Source organism: Erithacus rubecula (assembly GCF_903797595.1).
Source record: "Erithacus rubecula genome assembly, chromosome: 3".
Classification (NCBI taxonomy): Eukaryota; Metazoa; Chordata; class Aves; order Passeriformes; family Muscicapidae; genus Erithacus; species Erithacus rubecula.
Window position 1 is genome coordinate 27,457,504 of NC_136689.1, and position 25,535 is coordinate 27,483,038.

The following is a 25,535-nucleotide window of genomic DNA, read 5'->3' on the forward strand; positions in this document are numbered from 1 at the left end:
AATGGGAAGATGGCCTTCTGCAAAGGCAGCTTTTTTCTGAATAAGATTGATCTTTCAGCTGCTTCTCACCACCTCTTTGCCTGAGACAATTAGATTTCCAGACCTAGTGGTGCAGATGATCATGTAGAGTACTTCCATAAAGACTTCATCACACATCACTGGATTAGTTGATTAAATAGCTGATTTGGTCTAATCCTGCTGATTTTGTACCAAAAGAGTGAAGATGAGTTCTGTTTGCACATCCATCAGGCCAGTTTCCAAAGGCAAAAGTGACATTAACAGCAGCTCACAGAAAGCACCTCTCCCACCAGCACAGCTGTCTTTACAGTGAGCATTCATCTGCAGCTAAAAATGCAGATCCATCTGTCATTCTGATCAATGTAGACACACTGTTTACAGATGTGGCAATGGAAACAATAAGAGGCAGTTCATTTTAAGGCAGTTTATAATAATGACTACAAAAGAAAGCTGACATAGCTTTCCCTGCCTACCATATGTGACTGCCATGGAGAACTTGATTCCAAGTTATTTGACCTGAGTTCAGCATAGCTACATACCTGTGGACTTCCACTTGAGTACTAATACTGCACCAAGTACATTTCTCACCAGGTTTTACTTTTATTAGCATTTGCTAAACAGATAACTGAGGGAGAGGAGGGTTTATTTCAAGTCTTTAAAATAATATTTTTCATGCAGAGCACATATTTTTTCCTATTCTACGTACTTCTTATCCTTCAAGTTTCCAAATTTGTCAAAGAAAATGGTCAAATATATTATCCAAATCCACCAAATACAATGATCCCCCACCCCATTTTAAACAGCTCAAATATAACTTTTCTCCAAGAATAACCAATATGCTACAAAACATTGAAAGGGTACTGGAGATCACAACATACAGCCAGGTCTTCACAGGTAAGCAATTTTTGCTAAATTAATTTAGCTGGGAGAGCAATGTGAGACCACAAATTGTTAGCCCCTAAATTTCTCAAAAGACATTGATTTTTTTTTTTTTTTTTTTTTTTTTTTTTTTTTTTTTTTTTTTGCCATTTAGTAACATAAGACACATAAACTGTAAATTATCTGGGGCTTTTCAGGGGGATTGTGGATTAGTTCTGATTTTCCTAACCCATAAAAACGTGTGACAATAAAACATGTCTCTGTTTAGGACGAGTTCCAATACACTGCCTTATCTTGGGTAATTACATGAAAGCAGTTTGCAAATTGACAAGAGAACTAGGTGAAGACACAGAACTAATAAATACTGCATTTACTAAGAATCTCATGCTTCCACCACAAGTAATATTGGCAAGAGTATTATCAGATTCAGCCGGCAGAATTAAGTCTTCTCTTTGACAGTACTTAAGCACAGGGCAAAGCTCATTCTAAAGCAGAGGCAAAAGTTCAGAATACTAAATCAGTCCTGACACAGCTGGTTGACAGAACTTCTGTAATGGATTAATGGCTTCTTCAGGGTTTGCAGGAGGGGAAGTTACTGTGCTTATCTGCTTAGTTTTTATCTTACTATTTTAAGTTGGCACCAACACACAACAGCTATTCAAAAGACCTTTTGCCTTGAGCAGTATGTGTAACAGTGTCCATAAAATGAGTTGGCAGCTTTCATGTGAATGGGGCAGCACTGCAGAGACTGAAATGTATTGGCTATATGTTCATCTGCTAGTAATCAGGACAGGCTGACTGAACTCACCAATCTACTGTCCTTATTCCACTATGTGTTTCATAAGTGACTTAGTACCATTGCAGACTACTGTTTCCTTACTAATCACAGAAGTTTAAGTTTGGCAGAGTTTCTATGATTTACACTCCTCCATTTGCATGAGTGATTTGCCTTTCTTCCTCCAGGGTGCACCAATACCATCAGCAGGTTCTATTTTAATGCCAAGATTTACTCTTAAAGATGCATAAAACTATATTGAAAATCTCTGTGTTTATTGTCTTCAAAACTTTTTATATTCTCTGTGACCTGTATAAAAGTGAAAGGATATTATCTGCTTTAAATGCTACTCATGCAAGCTTATATGGTATATAAGCAGAGCAAATCAAGTTAAGAGTTGAGTTTTGCTAATGCACCATTACTTGTGATGGCTTTATATATACAACTCTGATTGCAACTCTAAGCAATTGTAACTGACAAAGCAATTCTGCAGGTAAAACAGAAGAACACATTCCTGCTCTGCTGGCTTTATAGCACTTCCAGATTCAAATTCCATGGACTTACATAAAGCAGAGCAACTAAGTAATGCGCTTTCATTTTCTTAGTTATAGTCTGAAATGGCCCTGGATAAGAAGTCCCCAAATTGTCCTGCTTTTCTTCTACTGGATTAAAACAAATACAAGAAAGGAAATCCCTTCTGATTTACATTTTACATTTTCTAATGCATTTATAAATTTCTGATAATTGAATCCCTGTATCTGAAATGGAGAAAAGCTGTCTAATATTTTTTTCAGTGTGATGAAGAAAAAAAAAAAAGTTTTGCTTTATGATAATGGACACTTAAAAGAACACTTTCAACAACTGTTTGTCTCTGGAAATGAAAATCCAGATCATCACCTTACATAATTCAAAACTGAGCAGTTTTATTGGCCTCTGGCTTCCAAAGTGTGATTGGCAGAGGCCTACCCTGGGCCATGCTGATTTATCTGAACACCCATCCCCTTAAAGCATACATATGCTGAATATCAAACACTGAGATTGTTCAGCACAGTAACTGCTGAAGTGCATTATTTGGCTACAGGACTCAAATGTACTTTACATTTCAACAGTTTGGCTCTGCACTAGCATCTGAAGCTTCAACAATGCAAATGATTCATAAAGGTTAACAGTATGTGAGCAGTGGATCAAACTGTAATTCAGAAAACTTAAAAGTCACATGCAAGTGAGCATCCTAAAAACCACCTGCAACTGTTCCTAAAAGAAGTTAAAAACACACTAATTCAAGTCACCACTTATGGTATCACTCATCTGACAAGACAGATGATTATAGAAGAAAGAAGAAAGCACAAGACATCTCCACCCATTTATATCTTATGCACTGGAGTGGAACAGAATATTTAATTTTCAAAGCCTAAAGAGTGCCTCTGAGCTCCCTATATGACAGGGGCAGTAGTGAAGGTCTGGGCTGCTTCTCTTTGACTGAGTGACATCTCACTGTGCCTTTACACTAGTCACAGTCAATGGTCTGCTAAAATAAGCAGTCCCTGCTAAGAGACATAGATGGCAGTATAAATCCTTCTAGTTTCTTCATAGAGAAACATTTCTGCAGTTCTGTCACAAGTGAGACCTCCTGAAGGGTGCACTGCAATCTTACTTCAAGGTGAACATCCCCATGAATCAATTCTGCAAGAACAGTACTCCTTCAGGTGCCTTCACCTGTACTCAGCATTCCCACTGTTGTACCAGCTATTAAGGTGCAATGCTGAGTGAAATAAAAGGAGCAGCCAGCCTGGTCAGCAGAGCAAAGTGGCAGAAAGCACAGACCAGAAAAGGGGTGTGAGCCAAGAGCAGGACACTGTCTCAGTCATGCTACCAGAAAGTTCCCTATCTTGATTCAAGCCCAACAATACACAAGCTTCTGAAAATCACTGATATGTTGCAAAAAGGAGCACTGTAGAGGCAGCAGCTTTCAGGAAGGTCCAAATTTGAATCCCTTCCAAAATCTGCATATTGACCTGCCTACGAAGACTTCAAACTCAGAGATTTGGATCAACACACAATATGGGAAAACCCACTTAGCCTAAGTAAGCCAAGCTTGCCACTGGATGTAAAGCATGAGGAAAGTGGAATTTTGTTGCATAGACTCTGGCATCAAGAAACATGTCTGCATGGAAACCAGAGGATGGGCCAAGGGAGACAACACTGCCTGAATGGACCCTTAGCTGTGAAGTTCCTCAGCACCAGACAGCGCTGATGGAGCTGCAACATTCCTTCTCTAAGACAGCAGCACAAAAACATTTACATGATTCTGTAAAAGGAGAGAGAAAAAGTCCTCACAGATACCACTACTGAGAGAAAGAGACACAAGAATTATGGTTTCAATGCTTTTTTTATTTCTTTAACTGACACATTGTTTTAAAAATGGAGTAACAAATAAAATGAACCATAATACAAATTGTCTGGCCTTTCCCAGAGAACCATAATAAATCCAAACAATAAAGAGAAGAGCAATTAGAGTAGCCCAGGACATGTGCAGATTATTTGAGAACACTAGAAGAGCTTGTGCTAGAGGCTGTGAAAACAACTCTTCTAGAGAAACACATTAGAGGGATAAACACTGGCTTGGAAAGAGTTGGTTCATTAAAAGCCAAATGGATTAATAAATGAGCACCACAGTCTGACTGGGAATAAACTTAGGGTGGGTAAGACAAGATGATTTTTAATGTTCACAGCAGGGAGCTTCAGGAATAGCTGAGGAGAGGATCAGAAAGAGGCTGCTTTCATTTATGCACAGCACTGCCATGCACAACAGAGATAAACATGATTGTTATCAGCTATGGAGTCTCTTTGTGCACAGCACATTCCCAAAGTCTCCACACTCCAAGGTGACTGTGGTCTCTCCAAACACACATTCTTATGTCAGACTTGTGTTTCAGACTCTTGTCTCTCCTTTTTCACTCATTGTCTAAGACAGAAATGTTTCAGAGAATTGGAAAGGCCACAAAGACTATATTTAAACTGAAGGGAAGACTGGTAGAGGAAGAACAGGATTTAGTAGTCTCTCTAAGGATCAGAATAACCTTAGGAAGAAGCAGGGAAGTTACTGAAAACATGTAATGTGTTATTAGGAGTCAGGCCTAGATGGCTGAAAGTGATCAATATAATATCCAGGAATTAATAATGAGCATTAACTTGAGGGTTATTAAAAAAAACTAAGACCAAAAGATAAGGAAAGAATAGCTCTGCTGCCATGTTGTGGGTCACAGAGCTGTTTTAGATTCCTGAGAAGTGTGAACAAAAATCAACTAAACAAATACAATATATTTAAATATATGGAATAATTTTTGAAAATATGGAAGCAGCAAAGGAAAATTTTGTGGAAAGCTATCTCATAATAGAATGCAAAGAATACACTTAAATTGCTATTTTCTGTGCTGACAGATTTATGATGCTGCTACACAGATTTCAGGAACATAATATTGGAACAGCTTTTTCAGGAACAGCTCATACTGGTTCAATGCCTATCTTAAGAAGCTGCAGCCAAGTGGGGATTAGAGAAGCAGAAACAGCACACAGGCATTCATCAGGGGTTATTTTAACTCTTAATTAAATGAGGGATTATTCAGTTGTTTCCTAGAGAGAACTTAGAGAGGGAGCAAAACACTACTGTGTTTTTCACTGAATTTTTTCATTGCATTCTTCTTAACTGTCCCATCAAGGAATCAGATGTATTTCCTTCTCCCTTCAAGCAAATAACCTAAGTTCAGGAGACTGGCAGGATCATGCCCTGAATACAGAACCCTGCTTCCAGCTAGTCCTTATCCCCTGAACTTTCCCTTAAAAGAAAGAGATACCAGCAAAGAATCATGGCACAAATCCCCTATGACTTTATTCATGAGTGAGATCTTCTGGAGGTCAGCCAGGACACAGTGCCCCAGCAGAACATTATTTTCTGTGCAATTATTCAGAGTACAAAGGGCTCCAAGGCTACCTTGATGTAACTAAAATTAAATTAGTTAAGAGACCTTATTTTCCATTAGAAGAGGATACTCACTTTCTATCCCACCTTTATACATTTCAGAAACAATTAGACTTTTAGTTGTTAAAACAGAGGTGATTTATGCATTTATTAGGACTCAATAACAGTACAGGAGATCTAAATCTAGAGGATTTAGTACAAAAATAACTGAGCAGCATAATAACAAAAAAGTGAGGTATGAAGAAAGTGCAAAGAACTGCTGAAGACAACTCAGCCATAAATGGATTTTTAGATGGTTGTCACCTCCTGGAGGAATTATTTTAAAATAATTCCCCTATGTTTCGCTCTGCTTTGAGTACAATTCAGGACAGCAGAAAAGACAGAATACTATGTTATTTGAATATCTTGCAATAGTTAAGTTTGGTTCAGCACACTTCCTAAGTAGCAAAAAGCAAAAAAGTCTGGGAATAGGATAAAGGCAAAAAGATTGACATAATTTTTTTAAAGCCTTAGAGACATGTCCTAACAGCATAAGAAAAACATCTTCCACACTAGCAGTTTGGATTAAGTGTTCTCAGAGCTCTGAAACTCCATGCTTTAGGATTACAAACTCATCCTGGATAGTTTTTTGTGTCTGCAAAACATCCAGCATTCATCATTGTCAGAAACAGTACTAAACCCCTAATCTAGTCTGATAGAACTCTTGACACATACTTGAAGTCAGATGTAAAAAGAAGCAATGAACCTGGGCTAGTAAAATCTGATTCTAAAACTACCAGGTGATTACTTGGTGACCAAACTCATGAAAACTTGACACAACAGGCAGCATCTCTCCACACACCCCATGTGTTCTACCACCTGCAGGAGTGACTCCCTCTCAATGAAGTAGAGTATGAAAAAGACAATCCATGAACGTGTTGTCTCAGGACTTGGTCAGGCTTCACATCCAGAAGATCCTCTTGCTGCTCTACCCAGAAGTCCTCTAGCTCTGCAGAGAACTGGGTTTACACTTACAAGAATTAAGCCTGCCAAAGCACAAGAGTTTCATTTTGTGGGAGAGTGAAGAAAAATTCACTGGTCTACAGCCTTATCCCTATTTATGTTATAAAAAGTTTCCCCTTTGAAAATTCTAAGGTAAGCACTGTAGCATGTTTCTTGTCAGATGCAATCAGATTTTCGCACAATGTTCAAGGACATGTATTATACCTCTATTATTTTAAGCTTTCTAGTAAATTGTGGCAGACTCCACAATAGCATGAGACTAGCTCTAAAGTTAAAAACATAATGGACTTGATAAAAGAATATCCTTTCATTTGCCATTCAGTTCTTGAATACCTAAAGTTAATTTTGAAGGTGTTTTCCAAAAGAGACAGTTATATCTTTAAGAAAAGCTGAACTTCTGAAAAATTGCTGGGTCCTGAATCTTTCAAATGTGAATGACCTTCTTGGTTAACTTAATTAACTTTGTCCTTGAACTAAAAAAGCTTGAGGTTTTTTTGGGGCTGGGTTTTGTTGGGTTTTTTTTCTAAATTACTATTTGAATCACCTCTCTTTTTAACCTACTTTCACTATGGGAACTGGATTATACAGCTTCAGAATGATTTTCCTGATAGTACAACAGAAGTTGATACAGTCCCATCCTAGGACAAGTCTTGCATTTAGTCATTCCTTGCTATTTCATGCTTCAGTGCAGATTACCCCAACTTCATGCACTTATTTTTTATAGTCACTACTCCTCTGTAGTTATTCAAAGAAGATGCCTCTGTTGTGTTGTCTCAAAACATCAGCTGATTACAGAGAAGTTGTATCCCATACATTACAGAGAAGTTGTATCCCATACTTCTTATGTTATTCTGAGGTCCAAAGTTACTTGTCTGTGAGCCCACATATAACAAGGCATCTAACAGTCCACAGGCAGCCACTGGGGCAAGTGCTTGAGCAGGGCAACCCCGTATCTCCACACAGTGAAGGCAGTCATTGAGTCAGTGTTCTCACTTTGAGGTCTGTGCTTGTTTGAAGTTGACAAAGAGTGACTCTGAAACCTGGATCTTCTTATCTACCCAACTCCCCAACAGGTCAGATGAATGACTGAGACTTCCACCTACCCCAGTCCTGGGGATACTTTATCATACAATAAATTATGTATTAAGTAAGTATAAAGTATGCATTGGCTGCTGAATAAATATTTATGCCTGAGGCATAAAACCACAGCATCAAAGAATGGTCAAAGTACTTTGCTATTTTCACACCTGTTAAAGTCATCAGTAGATTTATCACTCGGAAAGCCATGGCATTATAATAGTTGTGCAATTGATTCAGCTAGGACAGCTTGGCAATCTCCCAGCTGCCCAGTCTTTGCCCAGCTTTGTTCCCTGGCTGGATTGGCTGCTGTCTCTACCTGTAATTTTTTCTGCAGTTCACTTTGATGCTGAGCAGCATTGCCTCACCCTGTGCCTAAGTGGAACCTACAACATCCTGGCCAGGCAATTTTCATTACTTGGCACTTAAGAGACATTCTTTTTTCCCTTAGTGCCAAGTAGTTACTCTCACAGTTTCACAAAACTCACTCTCCAAAACACAGGAACATCAGATACGGAAAAAATTCCAAGTTCTTCCATCCTCTGCTAAGACCAAATCCGTCAATCGCCACTCTATACATTGGCTGTGGAAAATATTTTTATGTAACACTCCCAAATAATTTGTCTTTAGACAAATTAGGAATGGAACAATACAGCAACACTTCTTTTGAATATGGGAATAGATTTTTTCCTTTTCAATAATGGCAATTAAGTATTGAATGCAATCCAGATTACTCAAATCAATGTAACACTTGTCATTTAAAAAAAAAAAAACAAACCAAACCACAACATTGTCAGAAACAATTGCACAAAGAATACACTGCCACTTAGTAAGAAATTACTAAAAGCAGTCCTTAAAATAAAACCAAGAATTGTTTGGTAAAATATTACACAAAATTAGATGGTAGGCCAATATTTAACTTTATCTTAAGAAGGAATATAGTCACCTTTAGAAGCTGCAGCATCTCAGAGACTGCCCTTGCAGCTGCCCAAAGCAGCAGCAAAATTGGCTTCTCTGTCTTAGACTGTATAAGCCACAAGAAGCAGTAAAGATTAGAGGCACACCATTCATCAGATATTTTTATTTGCTTTTCAGTCTCTAATGCCTTCCGGCCCTACCTGTTTGGGTGAACAGGTTCCTGTCCTCCCCCAGAATAGCCTGTAAAAGATATAATAAACATAAGGCCAGCAGCATATTCCAAATGAGAGGACTTGTACCACAAAAGTGCTGAAAAGTAACCCTAAACCCATACACTTGCCACTGCAGAATGTTCCTTTCTGAAGGATAGAAGCATAAAAGAGTTTTCAAGCCCAGCCCAGAATAACTCTTTCATCTCTATCAACTGGGCTTTTTAAAGCCCAGGAAGAGATACACATTTCTCTCAAACAATTCCAAAGGCAAAGATAAAATCAGAAGAAAAAACAAACAAAGAAACAAAAAACCAAACAGGTTTTCTGAACTGCTTCAGTACAACTCAGAAATTATAATGGTGCAAATTAGTCAGTACTGCTTTATGAGTCAGGTCATAACTCTAACTGTTTCTTAAAACCAGCTCACACCACAATGACTCCAGTGCAAATCACACTCCCCAGTGCTGGCACAGTTTGCTGATAACCAGCAACAGCTCAGGATTGTCCTACTTCAGCATGGTAAGGGACTGAAAACATGCCAAGGTACTCAACTGCTCAGGGATGACGTGATGATTTCTGAAAGAAATCGGTTCTAAGTTATTTGTCAAAAACCAAACCAGAAGCTTAGCACAGAGTTGAGAAAAAAAAAATCACATATTTTTCTGAGTTCCAGTCTAGGTTATAATGCAAGGATACCTTTTTTCTTTTATTTGCAGTGTCCCTCTTAAAGAGATCTGGATGCCTCTTTTGACATGTTTTGTTTATTACTGGACTTGACACATTTAGTTTATTTTTCCTTCTTTTGGAACAGAACTACATAACGTTACACACAGAATTCTGATTGCAAAATAACTGTAGTTCCAGTGTGTAATGGCCTGAGCTAGTGAAACAGAAAAGGTATTCCAGGTGTAACCACAGCAAATAACTGAAAGACTATAAAATATGAGCCTTCTAGGCAAACCACACCAAGGCAAATAGTCTAATGAATGCTAATGTATTTAAAGTATAGAGCACTGAAATTGCACCTCGAGTCATTTTAGTTTACTCCAGCAATTCAAACCCACAAAGCCAGAAAAGTCCTGCCTTTGTCCTCAGTGTTGCCTCTGGAAGTCACTCACCATACTCTGCCCTGCACAGGAAGCTATATGTAGGATTTCTCCTATATGTTGCAGATGCCACATTTAGCAGAGAAGGCAAAAATTTCACTATTAGTCTGTCCTATCACAGAGCATTTAAAAAAGTAAACACTGGGCACCTTGAACAACACCCTTTCCTGCACCTACTACTCAACTTACAGGTCAGTTCTTACCACTGTGCTGCTCCAGGTCCACCCTTAGTAATGCCCAAATGGGCTCAAACAGATAAAAGAAATCCTCTCCATTCGAGATACCTCTTTTTACTGGTGAAAACACATTCCCTAGCCTACTACCTTGTTACATCAGGCAGAACCTCAGCTTCCACTAATAATATAGTATGGAAACCCACTAATACTCTGTATCATTCACACCTTCAGGACTAATACTCTGTTTGTATCATTTACACCTTCAGGAAAGAGTATTGCATTATCACTGCTGGCAGCCAGTCACCCTGCAGACATCTGCATGGTCAGGTGTAAGGCTGAGAAGATAACAGTTCATTTTACAGGCTGATTTAAGTATACTAATCTCTAGCACTGGAAAGCTCAAAGGTTGAGTATTTTCCCTGAGAACATTATTTCCTTACTTCAGAAATTTAATAAAAAGTAATCCCATTGTCTTGAATTAAGCTGCAGATCTTCAAACAGAGCTGCTTGGAAAAAAACCTAATGAAAACACTGCTACAATATCCCTCTACACACATCAGAAGGGTTAACTGTGAAACACAGCATGCAATTCTCAGAATGGAGCTCTATGCATATTTAAAAGGAAAAATGCAACAAGAATTAAGAGAGCTACAGATGCTTGAAGTTTGTATTCTGTGAAGAAAGGGAGACCCTCTGAACAGATGTCAGTGGGCAACAGTCCACATCAAGTGCTTAAAGAAGCTTAAGAATTTACACTGCTGTGATTTCTTAGAGCAGCTTAAAAGGTGATTTCAGCTCCCTCCTTTAAAGATAGGACACACCCGTGGTTTTATCACGAGTCTTCTGATATTAAGTTACATCTGGCCCTTGGAATCATCTAAGACACAGAATCCTTGCTAAATGAAACTCAGTCCTTACAATTGTGACAAAAAAGTCTAAATGTGAAAGGCACCCTGAAGGTTCAAAACCAAATGACAAATAAAAAAAACAGAGGATGCCTTTAGTTTTTATAATAATATTTTTCCACCTCATAATGATGGGAGTTTGACATGATTTGTGATTTGAGATGGGCAACAACAGCAGAAATCAAGATGCTGCTTTAAAGTGGCTTCATTGCAGGTATTTCCTTACTCTTAATGAAGCTCATGAATTTACATACATATCATAAGCAAAACAGTTTTACTGTGGCCAGTGAACTGTCAGTAAGATCACAGCATAAACTGTTAAAAGTTTAATAATGCATATTTTGTATATACCTTGTGATGAATGTTAGAAACTGCACAAAACCTGTGTCTCATGTTCTAGAAACCGCAAACTTTGGAAGGCAGTGCACTGTCTGAACTAAGGAGTAATGATTTCTCAATGATCTTGTGAATTATCTGCAGAATTCTGCATCAGAGGAACCCTTGATGTATTATTTTCCTTTCTGCTCCATGTTGACGCTTCACACGAGCTCTGCTCCACGGGCAATTCCAGGGGCACACGTGTACCAGTTCCATAACGGCATAAAAGAACACACAAGCAAAAATGGTTTTCAAATGCCAGACAGCGGAAAATTCTGACAGTTTTACTGTCCACAAAAGCAAACAGTTAAACTCCTGGGAGTTAGTGTGGAGAAAAGGAAATCAGGGGAGGCCTTATCGCTCTTTTAGGTGCCTGAAAGGAGGATGTAGCAGATGAGGGATGGCCTCTTCTCCCAGGAAACAGGAGGAGAGCCCAGTCTTAAACTGCACCAGGGCGGGTTCAGGTTGGACATCGGGAAGAATTTCTTCACAGAAAGGATGATTAGACATTAGAATGGGCTCAGGAGGGAGGTGGTAGTGTCGCCGTCCTTTGAAGTGTTTAAAACCGGACATGGCACTAACTACCATGGATTATATGACACGGTGCTGTTCATTCCACAGAACTGGCTCGACGATCGGAGGTGTTTCCCGCCCTCCCTGATGCTGTAATTCTCTAATTGCGCCCTTTGCTCCCGCCCTCGCGGGCGACCGCCACGGCGCGGGACCAGCGTGACGCCCCCACACGTCACTGCGCAGGCCCCGCCCACCGCCTCGGACACGTGCTGAGGGCGCCGCGCGACCCTTGCTTCCCCTTGCGCTGTGCGCGTGCGCCCGCAGCTCCCGCGCCCCGCTGCTGCGCGCCCCCTCCGAGCCAGAGTTACGTCTGACGTCACTCCGCCGGGATTGGAGGAGAGAGGCCAAGGGAGGAAGGAAGTCCGGGGGCCCGCCTGTCGCAACCTACCCCACTGTACCCCGGCGGCGTGACGTCAGCTGAGTGCAGCCAATCAGGGCTCCAGCAGCCGGCACTCGATTGGCTGTCGGGGCGGAAGGCGGGCCGCAGAGGTTGGTTGCGGCGGTGCCGGGTTACATAGGGCGGAGTACAGCGTGTCCTTGGGCGCAGACGGAGCGGGAGGTGCCGGCAGCGCGGTCACGGTGTCTGAGGGCGCAGCGGGGCAGCCGGGCAGGCAGGTGCGGGTGGGCGGCGGGGCCCTGCGGGGTGGTGACGGCCGGCAGGGGCGTGGGGCGAGCGGGCGCTGCTCTCGGCCGTCCGGAGCGCCGTTCCCGCCCGCCGGGCCGCGGCCTGAGGCGCCGGCCGGGGTGCAGCGGAAGGTCACCGTGGGGCCGGGCGGCCCCTCCGCGGGCGGGGGCCCGGGGGGAAGCTGCAGGCCCGGCCGGGCGCCGGTGGAGCCGGAGCGGGCGGTGCGGGCGCCCTTGCGCTCCCGCCTCCCCGCGCGTGGCTGCGGCGGGACCCCTGAGGTCATCCCGGGTCACGGTGACACCGGCTGCCCTCCGGCCCTGCCAGCCCTGTGCGCTTTTCCAGCTGCGCAGGAAAAGGCTGCCGGGAGTCCTGTGGTTTTACACGAGGTCGTTCATAACTAGGAAACTGCTGTTACAGCTGTACGAGTTACGTTAAACTTATGGTTCAGAAATTGTCGCCGTACCCTTTAAATGCTGTGGTGCAATTTGTTTGTCCGAGGGTTTTTCCTGCCCTTCAGGCATCTTTATCACCTTGATACCTTTTAGGTAGTCTCGTGATTCTATATTAATCTTGAAGCCCAGGAGCTGTAGCTTGTGGATAGACAGTGTGCCGGAGAATTGCCAGATTCACACGCTGCATGTGTTAGTTCTGTAAACCAGCAGGACACTTTTAAAGTTTCAGCTCGGTCAGTGACCTTGAGGCTGCGCTGCTGACCTCTGTGTGTGTTCTTGGTCTAGCGCTGACAATGGGAGACGTTGAGAAAGGCAAGAAGATCTTTGTCCAGAAGTGCTCCCAGTGCCACACGGTTGAAAAGGGAGGCAAGCATAAGACTGGACCCAACCTGTTTGGCCTATTTGGACGCAAGACTGGGCAAGCTGAGGGTTTCTCTTACACGGATGCTAATAAGAACAAAGGTAAACTTAAAGCTGCCCTTGGGGGACAAAAACACTCAGTTCTTGGTGTTTGTTTTAAAAACCTGCCATAAATTGAGCCGAGGACAAGAATCTAAGTGTTTACTATTTTGAAATTATTAACTGTATTTTTTTTTTACTTTACTTTAGGTATCACCTGGGGTGAGGATACTCTGATGGAGTATTTGGAGAATCCAAAGAAGTATATTCCTGGAACAAAGATGATTTTTGCGGGTATTAAGAAGAAGGGCGAGAGAGCAGACTTAATAGCATACCTTAAAGTTGCCACAAAGTAAAAGTTATCTGCTGCCTTATTTATTTCACAAAGGAGATGGCAATGGAAATGTCTGTGATGAGATTGGTTTTTAAACTTTCTATTTTTACATGTACTGTGTCTAACCTTAAAATCTGTCTCACCCATCAGATAACTTTACTCACGGTGGGTCACTGGAGTACACGCTTGTTTGGCAGCCATTAACTTAACAAAGACTATGTAATTGGGTTCAGTCCTTGATCATAAAAATTAAAAAAGAAAAATAAACATTTCCTGCCTCTTCATTGTTTAAAAAAAGCAAGTCAATAATCGAATGAGTAATTGACAGCAGCATAATAGCTTTGACAGCTCAGCTCTTTAACATCAAAAAACAGGGTGGTTTTTGGCATCTTCTGCCATATATCTTCTGTTACATTAACAAAAAAGCAACAAAGGCTATTAAAAAACCCAATCCCAATATAATATTTTTCTAAATTTAATCAGTGCTAGGTGTTCAATATGTATTAATCTGTTTAAAGCTTGTGGTAAAAATGCATTTCATCTGATTTAAGTACTGTTTGTGAACTGACAGTTGTGCCCAGCCACTTGTCTCTTATCTCGGGGAAGCATGTTACCTAATTCATCCAAACTTTGACAGCTGCATGCACCTATAGAGTATAACCCCCCTTCAGAAATGTCTCCAGTTTTGGCATGTTCTTGATGCTGTTTGCTCAGTATATCTTTTGAGAACAGCCATTTTTAGTGTAAGAAAAAAAATCCTGTTCTGGGAATATGAGTGCTAATGGCCAGGCTGAGAGTTATTTAACCTTCTTAATTCAGCAGAAACATTCACCTAGAATCCATTGTTACAGGCAGTTTCAGATGAAGGGGTGCAGGAATGAATGTGCTGGTAGACTAAAAGACAAGACAAGACAAAACCAAGTTGTCTTCCTCTGTGCCTGGCTGTTGCCACCATCATTACTTCTGAAGGTTCTGTTTCGCACATTGTAAAGCAGTATTTTTAATGTTTTAACTGCATTTTTTTCATATCAAATTGTTCAGAAGAATGTATTTACTGTGTACCAACAGTAAGGCATAATTTGGAGTAATCAATACTGTAAATTAAAAAAAAAATTAAAAGTCTTGCTCTCTGTATGTGTATGAGATTAAGTGAAAAACAGTGGGAATGCAGAGAAAAGTTGGGTGTCCAGATTTACATCATTAGGAAAGGAGACCAAAAAAAAAAGCTCCATGTGGAAAAAGAAATTGTAATTGAGTTGATGGGGGAAGTGTAAATTTAGCAAAGTTAGTATTTTGGACCAGAGCCAGCATAGCTCTTCCAGGGATATGCTGTTTAACATCATTTTCTGCTTTGCTTCCTGATGAGATGGGAGAAAACTAAAGAGAAATCAAATGCTGTAGCTGTACTGTAGGGTGGGCTGCATTGGATTTATATGAAATAGTGTACTTAATAATAGGATTGCAAAGGGCTTTACTCAGAGTAAATGAGTGAAAACAACTAAGATTACTAACAATGGTCTCAGTGATTGCTACCATATGCATTGTGATTATTTTTTCTTTCCAGACTAACCTGTGAACAGCATTTCTTGCCATTATAGATACAGTATTACCAACAGCAGTTTTTTTTTACTAAAATCTTGTTAAGAGAAAGCTTAAATTGTAGTAGTTTATTGCTGTTCAATTTTCATATGTGATTTTTGTCAGCACTTTAATGGCTATGCAGAACTCAGGGGTTTTTTTCCATGCCAAAGTCCTGATAGAGAAGCTGTAGATAGAGGACATAGCTGTACCTAGCTCTGCAGTCTTCTGAGATGATGATGGTGGAGAGAGTTGTGATACTTTGTTCTGTTACCACCCTTATAAAAGAAGACTGATCTCCAAGGTGCTCTTCTTTATGACTTCTTTCCTAATTGATCTAGAGAAGAAAGAGGATTTTACAATAAGGTGTGGTAATTCTGCACAGATTACGATTTACAGCAGGTTACCCGTCAGAAAAACGTCAGGAGGAAGCAGAGTTATCCTTTGCCCAGAGTTAACAGGGGGCACAATTTAGCTTAGCTCCTCTATTTGTGCAAAGACAAATGTTACTTCTATATAACACTGAAGACTGAAAAAATTTAATATTAATTCTAGACTCAGCATGCATCCTTGATAACATTAGGGAAAAGACCATTCTGACTGTTAAATTTTCATCTTTTTCTGTATACAGCCCTAGACATTAATGGCTTAAAAGTTTTGTAGCAGGAAACTAGCAGCCCTTTACCACTGGAGAAACACAACGTTATAGTGTTTTTACTAATGGATAAGCAAAGAATATTGGAAGGGAAGGAGGTTAGATTATCACTTGAGATAGTGTTAATGCAAGGGTTTGGGTGGGTTCTTTGCAGGATGGGAAGGGAGCACCATGATCAGTTACATAATTAAGCTTTAGTTCTTTGTTTCCTAGTTTGTATTATGGGGTAGAGGAGTGGGGTTTGCCTTTGTTTTATGAAGTACCAAGTTTAGTGATTTTCATTCTGACATACCAGTCTAGACACTTGGTATTTCAGTAGTTCCTTTACAGTTCCCAATTAGGGAATCAAAGCACCACTGCCAAACATTGCACCATCCTGTAAAAATTATGCTTGGCTACTAGTTCACAGCTTTGATGGGGCATGCCTTTGAGACTGATCTTGTGATATTTTCATGTGTAGTTATGCAAATGAATGAAGATAGTTAATGACTGGAAAAATGGTGAAATCTAAAAGCACACCTTTTCATAGTATGACTTGTAGTCATATACATAGCCTCTCATGTATATTAAAGCCCACTGAAGTGCACACATTTACCTCCACAGTAAACCTTGTCATTTGCCATTTATCCAAAACACATCCTAAAATCTCATCCAAGGCTAAAGGCAATAGAAGTCTGTTTTACTGCATACTGGATGAGTTAAACTATTTCAAACTGATGTCCTGAAAACCAGGTTACGCTGGGAGGTGAGCAGCCCAGAGCTAGCAGTGGGGCATGTTAATCCTGGAAAAGAGGATGAAATCCTGTCTCTTCCCAGTACTGCAATTGCTGAGTCAGGACTCCAGGTAGTCGTCACTGTGCTCAAGATTTAGATCTTGCATGTGAGTACTTGAGTGCTTTTTTCCAGGATTGTTCTTGTCAATTGAAATTCAGAAAATGTGATGGTCACCTTTTGAATGATTGATTTCTGCTTAGAGGTCAGTGTCACAGGAGGTAAGAAAAGTGTAACACCATTCAGATTCATATCCTCAGTTTTCAGAAGGCTGCAATAACCAACAGACTCAACCTGTGTGCTGGGGTGAAGATGTTTTATGCCTCTGTTGAAGCTGTCATTATGCAAAAGGAAAGCCAAAAAGAAAATCAGCAAAAGAGGAACTAACTATAGCACAGTGTTCAAAACACATACCTGAGAGCAGGGGAGGTGTGTTCTCTCCAGGTTACTTATGCATTTAATTTTAGTCAGCCTTGGATAAAAATAAACCTGTCGGTGGAGAGCAGAACTCATTACTCTGCTGGTTTTACATCTCATTGAAAGCTGTTCAATGCAGCTTCCTTATGTAATGTGAGCCACTGCTTTTTCAGTTTCAGAATCACCCACTCTCCAGATCCATTTTCCCTTTCCTCTGTGTGTTAAAGCATATTTTTGTGTGTATGTCTGTGCTGTTCCTATCTTAGCCCTCTACCAGTCTTCTGGTCATAAGCACTCAAATGAAATGCTGTTAGCAAAAATACCAAGCTGTATTCCCACCCTTACAAATAATTCATAGAAATTGACTTCTGAGTGCCCCATTCAGTTGTGAATGTCTGGTGACAATTTCTTTTTAAGATCTTTCACAGTTCGTATGACATGGGACATTCCCTTCATTGGTGGTTTTTAATTCTAAAATTTTAAGAGCTTACTAAAGCAGGTTGTTTTATGTGGCCTTTAACTGCACTATATCACAGGGGCTTTTTTAGTATGAGATACACCAAGATTATATGAACATTCCCTGATGTATAGTCGTTCCAGATAAGAAGATGCATATACACAGCATTTTAAAAATATCAGGTTTTTCACCTAAAATGGTGAAAAGTACCATCAATAATCTGGCGCTTTTCCTTATCTAGATTTCATTTCAGAAATGTTCCTACCTTGACTGTTACCAGCCTTTCTGTGGAAGTATGTCTCATGTTTCTACTTCCACTGTTGATTTTTTGTTTGCAGAATGGAGGGGAAAGGAAATCAGACTTCTCCATACCTTGCCATGTTTCCTATAAGACTGTCATTTTATTTCCAGTTATTCAGTCAGTTTATTTGCTATTGATCCCAGAATCACTGAATCATTTCAGTTGAAAAAGGCCTCCAAGATACCGAGTCCAACCTGTGATTTGCCACCACCTTGTCAGGTGGACCATGGCACTAAGTGCAAACTGGAGGTGTTCTTGAACACCTCCAGTGAGGGTGACTGCCAGCTCCCTGGGCAGTCCATTCCAATGCTTAACAACGCTCTCCTTGAAGAAATTCATCCTGATGTCCAACCTGAACCTCCCCTGGAACAGCTTCAGGCTGTGTCCTCCTGTCACTGCCTGGGAGAAGAGGCTGACCCTCACTTTGCTACAGCCAAGTAGTTGTAGAGAGTGACAAGGTGTCCCCTGAACCTCCTTTTCTCCAGGCTGAACACTCCCAACCCTAGCTCCCTCAGATTTTCTTGTAGGACTTGTTCTCCAGACCCTTCACCAGCTTTGTTGCCCTTCTCTGGACTCACTCCAGCATCCCAATATTTTTCCCATAATGAGGGGCCCAGAGCTGGACACAGAACTTGTGGTGCAGCTTCTGCACTGCCAAGCAGAGGGACAGTAACTTCTCTGAATATTTGAACTGTATTCCTTGCAGTGGTACTTTTACTGAAAAAGTACCACATTTTCAATTCCAAATTTTTGCTATTGTGAATAATTATAATTCTCATGTACAAATTGTCACTGGTTAGCTTGCCCATCTGGTTTTTCTTGATTTCATGTGTTACTGCTACAATTTATACTTTTCATGTCTGAATGCATGCAGCTTCTTGTACTTTACTATTCAAATGCAATCTTTATTTAGACATTTCTTAACTCTACAGTGGACTCTAAAATGCACATCTCAAACTCTAATGTGGACTCTAAAGGTATAGACTTTACTTGAGGAATCCTTCTATATTGTTTCAATTTTTTTTTTTTTTTTTGCTTTAAATTCACTGAAAAAAGGTTCAGTTTCAACTGGATGCCTAAGAAAGTCTTTTGTGTGATCCTCAGACATGCTTCCTAAAAACAGTGATGGAAGTGCTGAAAAATATCTTTGGCTGCACTTGATCAGTTTCTTGTTTGCATTCAATGAACAGGAGAGGGAGCCAACGTACAGAAAAGCTGCAGAAGAGTTGTAACACGCTCTTGAAGGTAATTTTGGAAAAAGCTCAGTTTGAAAGGCGAATTTCATTTGTACACAAAGCAGGTTTAATGCAAATGCTCAGCAAAAATGCTGGAGGTGATTATCCAGATGAATACAGTCATATGTCTGTAATAAATCTGTGGTATTCTGAAGTCTTAAACCAAATCATGTTTTATATTTCATGAGGTGTGCTCAAGTTTGAAATAGTCTATATTAAATTTCAGCTTATTCAAATGGTAAAAGATTCAGCTAGAAAGCAAAATGTTTCTTTCTGACTGCTCAAAAGAATCTTAAATCAAAGGTAGCAATCTCTAATGAGTAATCTGGCTTTGTTCCTACTGTGGAGCTCACTTTGATGTCATCAGTTGAAGTATTAAGCTTGAAATGGATATACAAATAATACAGTTTTTCCACTAAAAGTTAGGCAGAAACATTGTGACTTTTGTTAGCAAAAATGCACTTTTAAATCTGTTTTTAATACTGCTTTATGAATTGTGCTGGGTGATAATCTCAAATTACCCTGAAAACAATGATGTTTTACAATATACATGTATCTAAATACTAGCATTGATATTATAAGAAGTCCTGGGAAAACTAAGATTTGTAACATTTAGTTAGCATTTTACTTAGCTAGGATATTTCTTATGAGGATATCAATGTTAATTTAACTATCAGTATGGATTTTCCTGATCATTAAGCCTTGCAACTCTTCAAATGACCATGCCTTTTGTCCTGTCAGTTCATGGTCAATGTGTATGCTACAAGTTAAGCTTGTTTTGCAGCGCCTAACTCCACCAGGAGCAGTCTGATGGGGCATTAAAAATTTAGTTCATATATGTGTTTGCTCTCACTCTGAATTCTCAGAAAGATGACATCTCTCTCTGTACCAGCATCCAGTGACACATCAGAAAAAACTCCCCAAAGAGAGATGCAATCAAAGGCAGAGCTTTGCAGATGAAAGATACTTCCACATCAGAAAATTTATCAAAAACATAGGGTAGTCTTCTACTGGAAATGAACTGGATCATAGGATAGAAATCAAGATGACACAAATGAAGCAAAGAATGGGGAAGCAAAGTGGAAATTAAGCAAGGTTAGTACAGGGTGACACATCATATGTTCAACAGGAGCAAAGAATGCACTTGTGATTTCACCTAACGTGGAATTAAGGGAAAAGCAGTGGAAACCCAGAAGCAACAAAACCCAAACTTTTATATCTTCAGTTGAAGGTTTAGAGAGAGTGGGCGTGTGTGTTCAGTGAGTATCTCTTTGGTTGGGTGCATTTAATTTTGCTTCAGCTAATTGAAGTCATCCAATTGAGGCTACCTGGCTCCAGCAGTCTGCACTTCACTTCCACTGGTTTTACTGATACATGTCCCACGTTAGCAAATCAGCCAGCTGAGAAATGGTGTGATGTTTACTCAGTGCATGTATCAAATGATGTTTTGCAGGGCTGGAAGCTCTGATTCTTCAGGAATGCCAAAGCCTAATGTCCCCACTTACACAACATGCTTGAGTTACACTGCAGTTGATGGCATAGCTTTAAATTCCTCTTCAGCTTCACATCTTACCTGAAAAGTACAGATCAGTAATCTCTAGTAGATGCAGTGAACATTTTTTACTGCAGATGAAAAGGTAACAAGAAGGGCTGTAGCACAGGAGAGAGTAGTCATACAGTAGAGTCAGCGTGAAAAAGAGCCTTTGTTCCCTAGCCAGATATATAAAAAGTACTGGTGGGGAGCTTGGCTGAAATTACATTTACATTGCTGGTATATTTTATTTTAAATTTAGGGATGCTAGTTCTCTGAGCTGCTGTGTGCCAATCCAGAATGCAGTTGAAAGTCAAGTCATCATGAAAGTCTCCAGAAGTGAAGATAAAAAGCCCAGTGAACCTACTGCAGTGCCATCTGTCTGGTTCTTTAACAGCAGTTTTCAGTTTCTAGGTAGTGCAGGCTGATGCTGTGATTGATTAGGTTAGCTTTTCTCTCAGAAAATGGTTTCCAATAAACTTTTTTTATCATCTCAAGATTTCAAGAAAACTACTTCTTCGCTAAAGCAGTTACTTTTATTTTTCTCACACAATGAAATCAATGCAATGTATACTACCAGTGCTATTGCCAGGAAAGCAGGAAAGGTCACCATTAAGGCTTCTCCTGCTGCCTGGGTGGGCTGGGATAATCCCTTCCCAGGGCTTCACACCATGGCCCAAAGACAGCACCATCCCAACTTGTGCACCCACCACAGGGAATGTTTTACCATAGCTCTACAAAGCCTTTCTGGGTCTCGTGCCCACTGCTGCTGTGGCTAAAAATGGGGGATGAAGGGAGAGATAGAAACTGTTGTTAGTTTCTGCACTGTGGTGTAGGGGTTTGGTCTGAGAGAGTTTGCAGTTTGGGATGGTGTGCCAAGAGATGTTTTTCTGCATAGATTTATCTTAAATCTTGACCTTCCCACTGCCCATTGCCAATAATGTCTGCCACCTCTCACCTCCTCTCAGTGCAGCTTCTTTTCCTGCATGGCTGCAGCAGGAACTTCCAGCAACCAGGTCACAGACACTGGTTTGACTTCTTTGAGAGGCAGGACAGTCTCCATGATCTTCCAAGTGTGAGGAATTTTCTTTCTACTTTGTTAGAATTTCCAAACATCCTTTAATTTTCCCCTCAGGGTTACAGATTTTGGTTCTTAATTTGAAGAACAGCACAGGATCTTAGGATCACTAAGAACAGAAGTGTTTATATTTCTCCAGGCCATTAGAGCAACCCAGTCACTCATCTGCTTAACTGAAAGAGTTGGGATCCATATCTCCTGTAAGGACTTCTAAGATTCAGGGAGTGGTTTTGATTTTTTTTTTCCTGGGTAGGTTTTTGTTTGTTGTTTGCTTGTTCTTTTTTTTTTTTTCTTTTCTTTTTTTTTTTTAAGAACTACTAATAGGTTTTAATTTAGTGAGTCTTTGAAAGGCCCTTTCTCATGAGAGAAGAATATAATATCAGAAACACAAGGGCTTTCTGTTTATTTTCCTATTTGTCTATCTGCTTGAACTTGAAACTGAGGGACTTCAAACACGGGGTAATTATTGGGTAAGTATTCTTACTGCTTCATCTGCAGCTATTAACTTTATTGGTGCACATTATGTGCTCAATTTCTCTTTATTTATGCATCTAATGTAATATAAGAGCTTGTAACTTCACTGAAAGCAATAGTAAATATCAAGTGTACATTTTATGACAGCACTTGACGTGAAAAAATTTCAGAGGCAAATTTCCTAACTTTCATTAGCACAGGTGCCTAAGTCTAAACAAAAGCTTTATAGTAGCACAATGAGAATCTTAAATTTCATATAAGAAAAAGCAAATATTAATGAAATTCTGAAATGTTTGATCCTCTGGTGATCCATCCTGTTTTCTTTCCTGTCTACTGCTATTACAGCTACACTTTTCCAGAGAATCAAATGTACAGTTGCAGTAATTGCTAAAGCATTCAGTCAGCAAATGCTTGGTTTAAGCTAATTTTAAGATACATTCTGCATAAACACAACTTGTTCATTTTTCTTGTATTTTTATTTACTTGAGGGCCTTGTCTCTCTCTCCCACACATGGAGGGTGGAAGAGGAAAGAGATGCTCATAAGCTTTGTCTGCTGTATAGAGCTCTTTCCCAAAGCTATGGATGTAATCCATGTTGGGACTTAGGATGGGACTTTCTTTTTATCCTGTGACTTATTCATGCCTTGTTTCTTTCCAGTGACAGAGGAGGAGACCTTCTCCCTCTTCAGGAAGCCACCTTTTAAAGCAAGGCCTTTTATTTTGTTACTTAAACCAGTCTTTTACAGTGAATGTGGGTAAGAACCACTCTGAGTTTGTACAGTCTTGTGACTTACTCTCTTTCTTTGCAAGTTTCAGGTGGTGCAGGGATTTATTTCATAAATAGAAGAGTTTTCACTATTCTCAGGAGCGGTATCCACTTAGAACTGTAAAATTATATGCTTTGAACTTTCTAGCTGTGGAAAAATATACATTTATCTAAATTTTGCAAGTAGGTGGAATTTTTCTGTCTTGCCAAGCTTTGTAGGAATTACATAGTGCTATAAGCGTTTTCTAAGTATTTAATGAACTTTGGTGAGTCCAGAAATGCTGGGGCTGTTTTCTTATGCTTTAATGCATATATGAGACTGTGAATCTGCCAATACATATCTAATCCCAAAAAATGCAAGTGCCAGGAAGTCTGCACAGCATGACAGAAGTATAAAGTATGTAAAGCATGTAGTATGTATAAAGCATGCCAGGGGTGTGAATTTGACTGTTTATTTCTTGTCAGTCTCAGGGAACCAAAGGTCTTAAAACATTGAAGGTGTTGACTATAAATCAGTGTGGACATGTGTCCCATGTCTGCCTAAAGTTTTGCTTCTACAGTCAAACTTCATTGGATAGGATTTACTTTCCCTGTTTGCCTTGGTTTTATTTTCCTTCCTTCCATAACCAAAATGAAAACCTCATCTGGGGGAGTTTCATGTGTATCTACCACTTATTAAGACATCTCATTAGAGTCTTGCAAGGCTGGCGTGCCTATGAATATTTATATATATATATATATATTTATAAGTTTGGGCTTTTGTCTTTCAACATTGATTGCTTCTGTGATTCTGTGTCCTTTCCTGAATTGTTTCTCTAGCTTCAAAGTCTGTCTCAGAAAGGTTGAAAGGCCAATATTTGTATTCCTTGCTTGAATTCCATGTTATGGAAGACACAGAGGAGGCAGCCCAATAATTACACAGAAGTGAACGTTTTGCTGCTCTTGCATTGAATCTCAGGAGTAGCCAATTTAATGACTGAAGCAAAAACTTTGTTTAAAAATAATTCCTATATGTAAAATCTTGGATTTATGCCCTTTATATCCCTAGAGGGATCAACTCTTCATCCTTCATTTATCCAGCATTAAATAGTCCATTCATGAGGAGCTTGTCTTCCATGAATGGATGCTGAACTTTCCACCATCCCCAGCACAGCTTCTTCTGAAAAAGTCATGGTTTCTCCATTCTCTTTGAATGAAATCTTGTCTTCCTTTTGTTCTGCTGTTTGCTCAGTGATTACTATCTCAAATATATATATATGTGTCTGTGTGTTTTGTAGCTCTTGCTGCTTCACAGTTTATGTACAGATCATAAGAAATTTAAAGTCTGCAGCATGTAAGTTATTTCAATAATGATTACATCAGTGCATGAGATTTGATGCAATGATGGATTGTTATTTTTTTTTAAAGTAATGATCCCTAGTGTTTCAGAACTCATAAAAAGGATGTGGGACAATGATATGTAGCACAGGACGCTGTTTTCAGCAATCCTGTTTTTGCAGCTCCTTTCCTCCTATTCAGATGCATTTTCTTGATTTGTGTCTGAAGCTCAGGAGGAAAATAATCAGCTTTTGTGGGATTTAGGCATTACAGTGCTTCTCTGTTTCTAAGCACTCAAGTAATAAAGGCTTTCTGAATTATCTCCAGCATACAGTATTACTATCTTTCCAAAATTGTCATTGTAGTTGAGTTTAATGGCTACTCTACAACTTAGAAGTAGCTATAAAAATCAAAAAGGATGGCACCACAGCTGCAGATTGAAATCCAGAAAGCTGTAGGTCTCACTCCAAGAAAATATCAAATGCATTAGCAGAACATGACTTCATTAGCAGCATTAAAAGTTATCATTTACTGGAAGGCAAGATCTATTTTGGCAAATATTTCAGTGAATGACAACAGCTTCTTGAATATTTCAACTAATATGCATTGACAGCTGGTTTAGGGCAGCAGGTCTAAAAGCATTTAAAATTATAGCAATATTCCTTAGTATAAAGAATTGTTCTGCACTCATTTTTCTTCATTCTAGAAACACGTTTTTTAGAGTGTTTAGTGTATACTAATGTCCATATGTAAATAAACCCACAGACATATCTCCTATCTAATTATGTTGTCCAGTATCTTTCTAAACGATAGTTTTCCAGGTGGGAAAGGGTTGTTTTGGTTTGGGTTGGTTTTTTGTTTTGGTTTTTTTGGTTTTTTTTTGTTGGTTAGTTGTATTGGGGGGGGGGTGTTGAGTTTTTGTGTCACCTTATAAAAAGAAACGTATTCTACATTTTGCTAATTTGTGACTTAAAATTTTGCTTATGGTTGACTCAATTTTGGGACTGGGGAAGAGTTGTATTTTTTCCTTCTGCTTCTCCTCCATCTTCACTTCTCTTCATAATGCTCATCATTCCTTCCTTCAGCCCTGGCAGGATTTGTTGATGATCTCTTGTTTCTCTGTAGCCTGCAGTGAGTCCTGTCCTAG

The 25,535-nt window shown here is 39.8% G+C and overlaps 1 protein-coding gene across 1 annotated transcript; it reads left to right on the forward strand.

Annotated features, from left to right (window-relative positions):
* Positions 1 to 12,459: 12,459 nt before the first annotated feature.
* Positions 12,460 to 14,105, forward strand: CYCS (cytochrome c, somatic). Its single transcript, XM_079300295.1, has 3 exons — positions 12,460 to 12,613; positions 13,361 to 13,537; positions 13,685 to 14,105. Exons 2-3 carry the CDS (start codon positions 13,369 to 13,371, stop codon positions 13,828 to 13,830), a joined length of 315 nt encoding a protein of 104 aa, XP_079156421.1. The 5' UTR covers positions 12,460 to 12,613; positions 13,361 to 13,368; the 3' UTR covers positions 13,831 to 14,105.
* The last annotated feature ends 11,430 nt before the right edge of the window (positions 14,106 to 25,535 follow it).

Excerpts from the sequence above, each read along its gene's own strand:
- CYCS (XM_079300295.1), top strand. The coding sequence starts at position 13,369 with ATGGGAGACGTTGAGAAAGGCAAGAAGATCTTTGTCCAGAAGTGCTCC. Across the intron at positions 13,538-13,684 it reads GGATGCTAATAAGAACAAAG|GTATCACCTGGGGTGAGGAT; the intron begins GTAAACTTAAAG and ends ACTTTACTTTAG.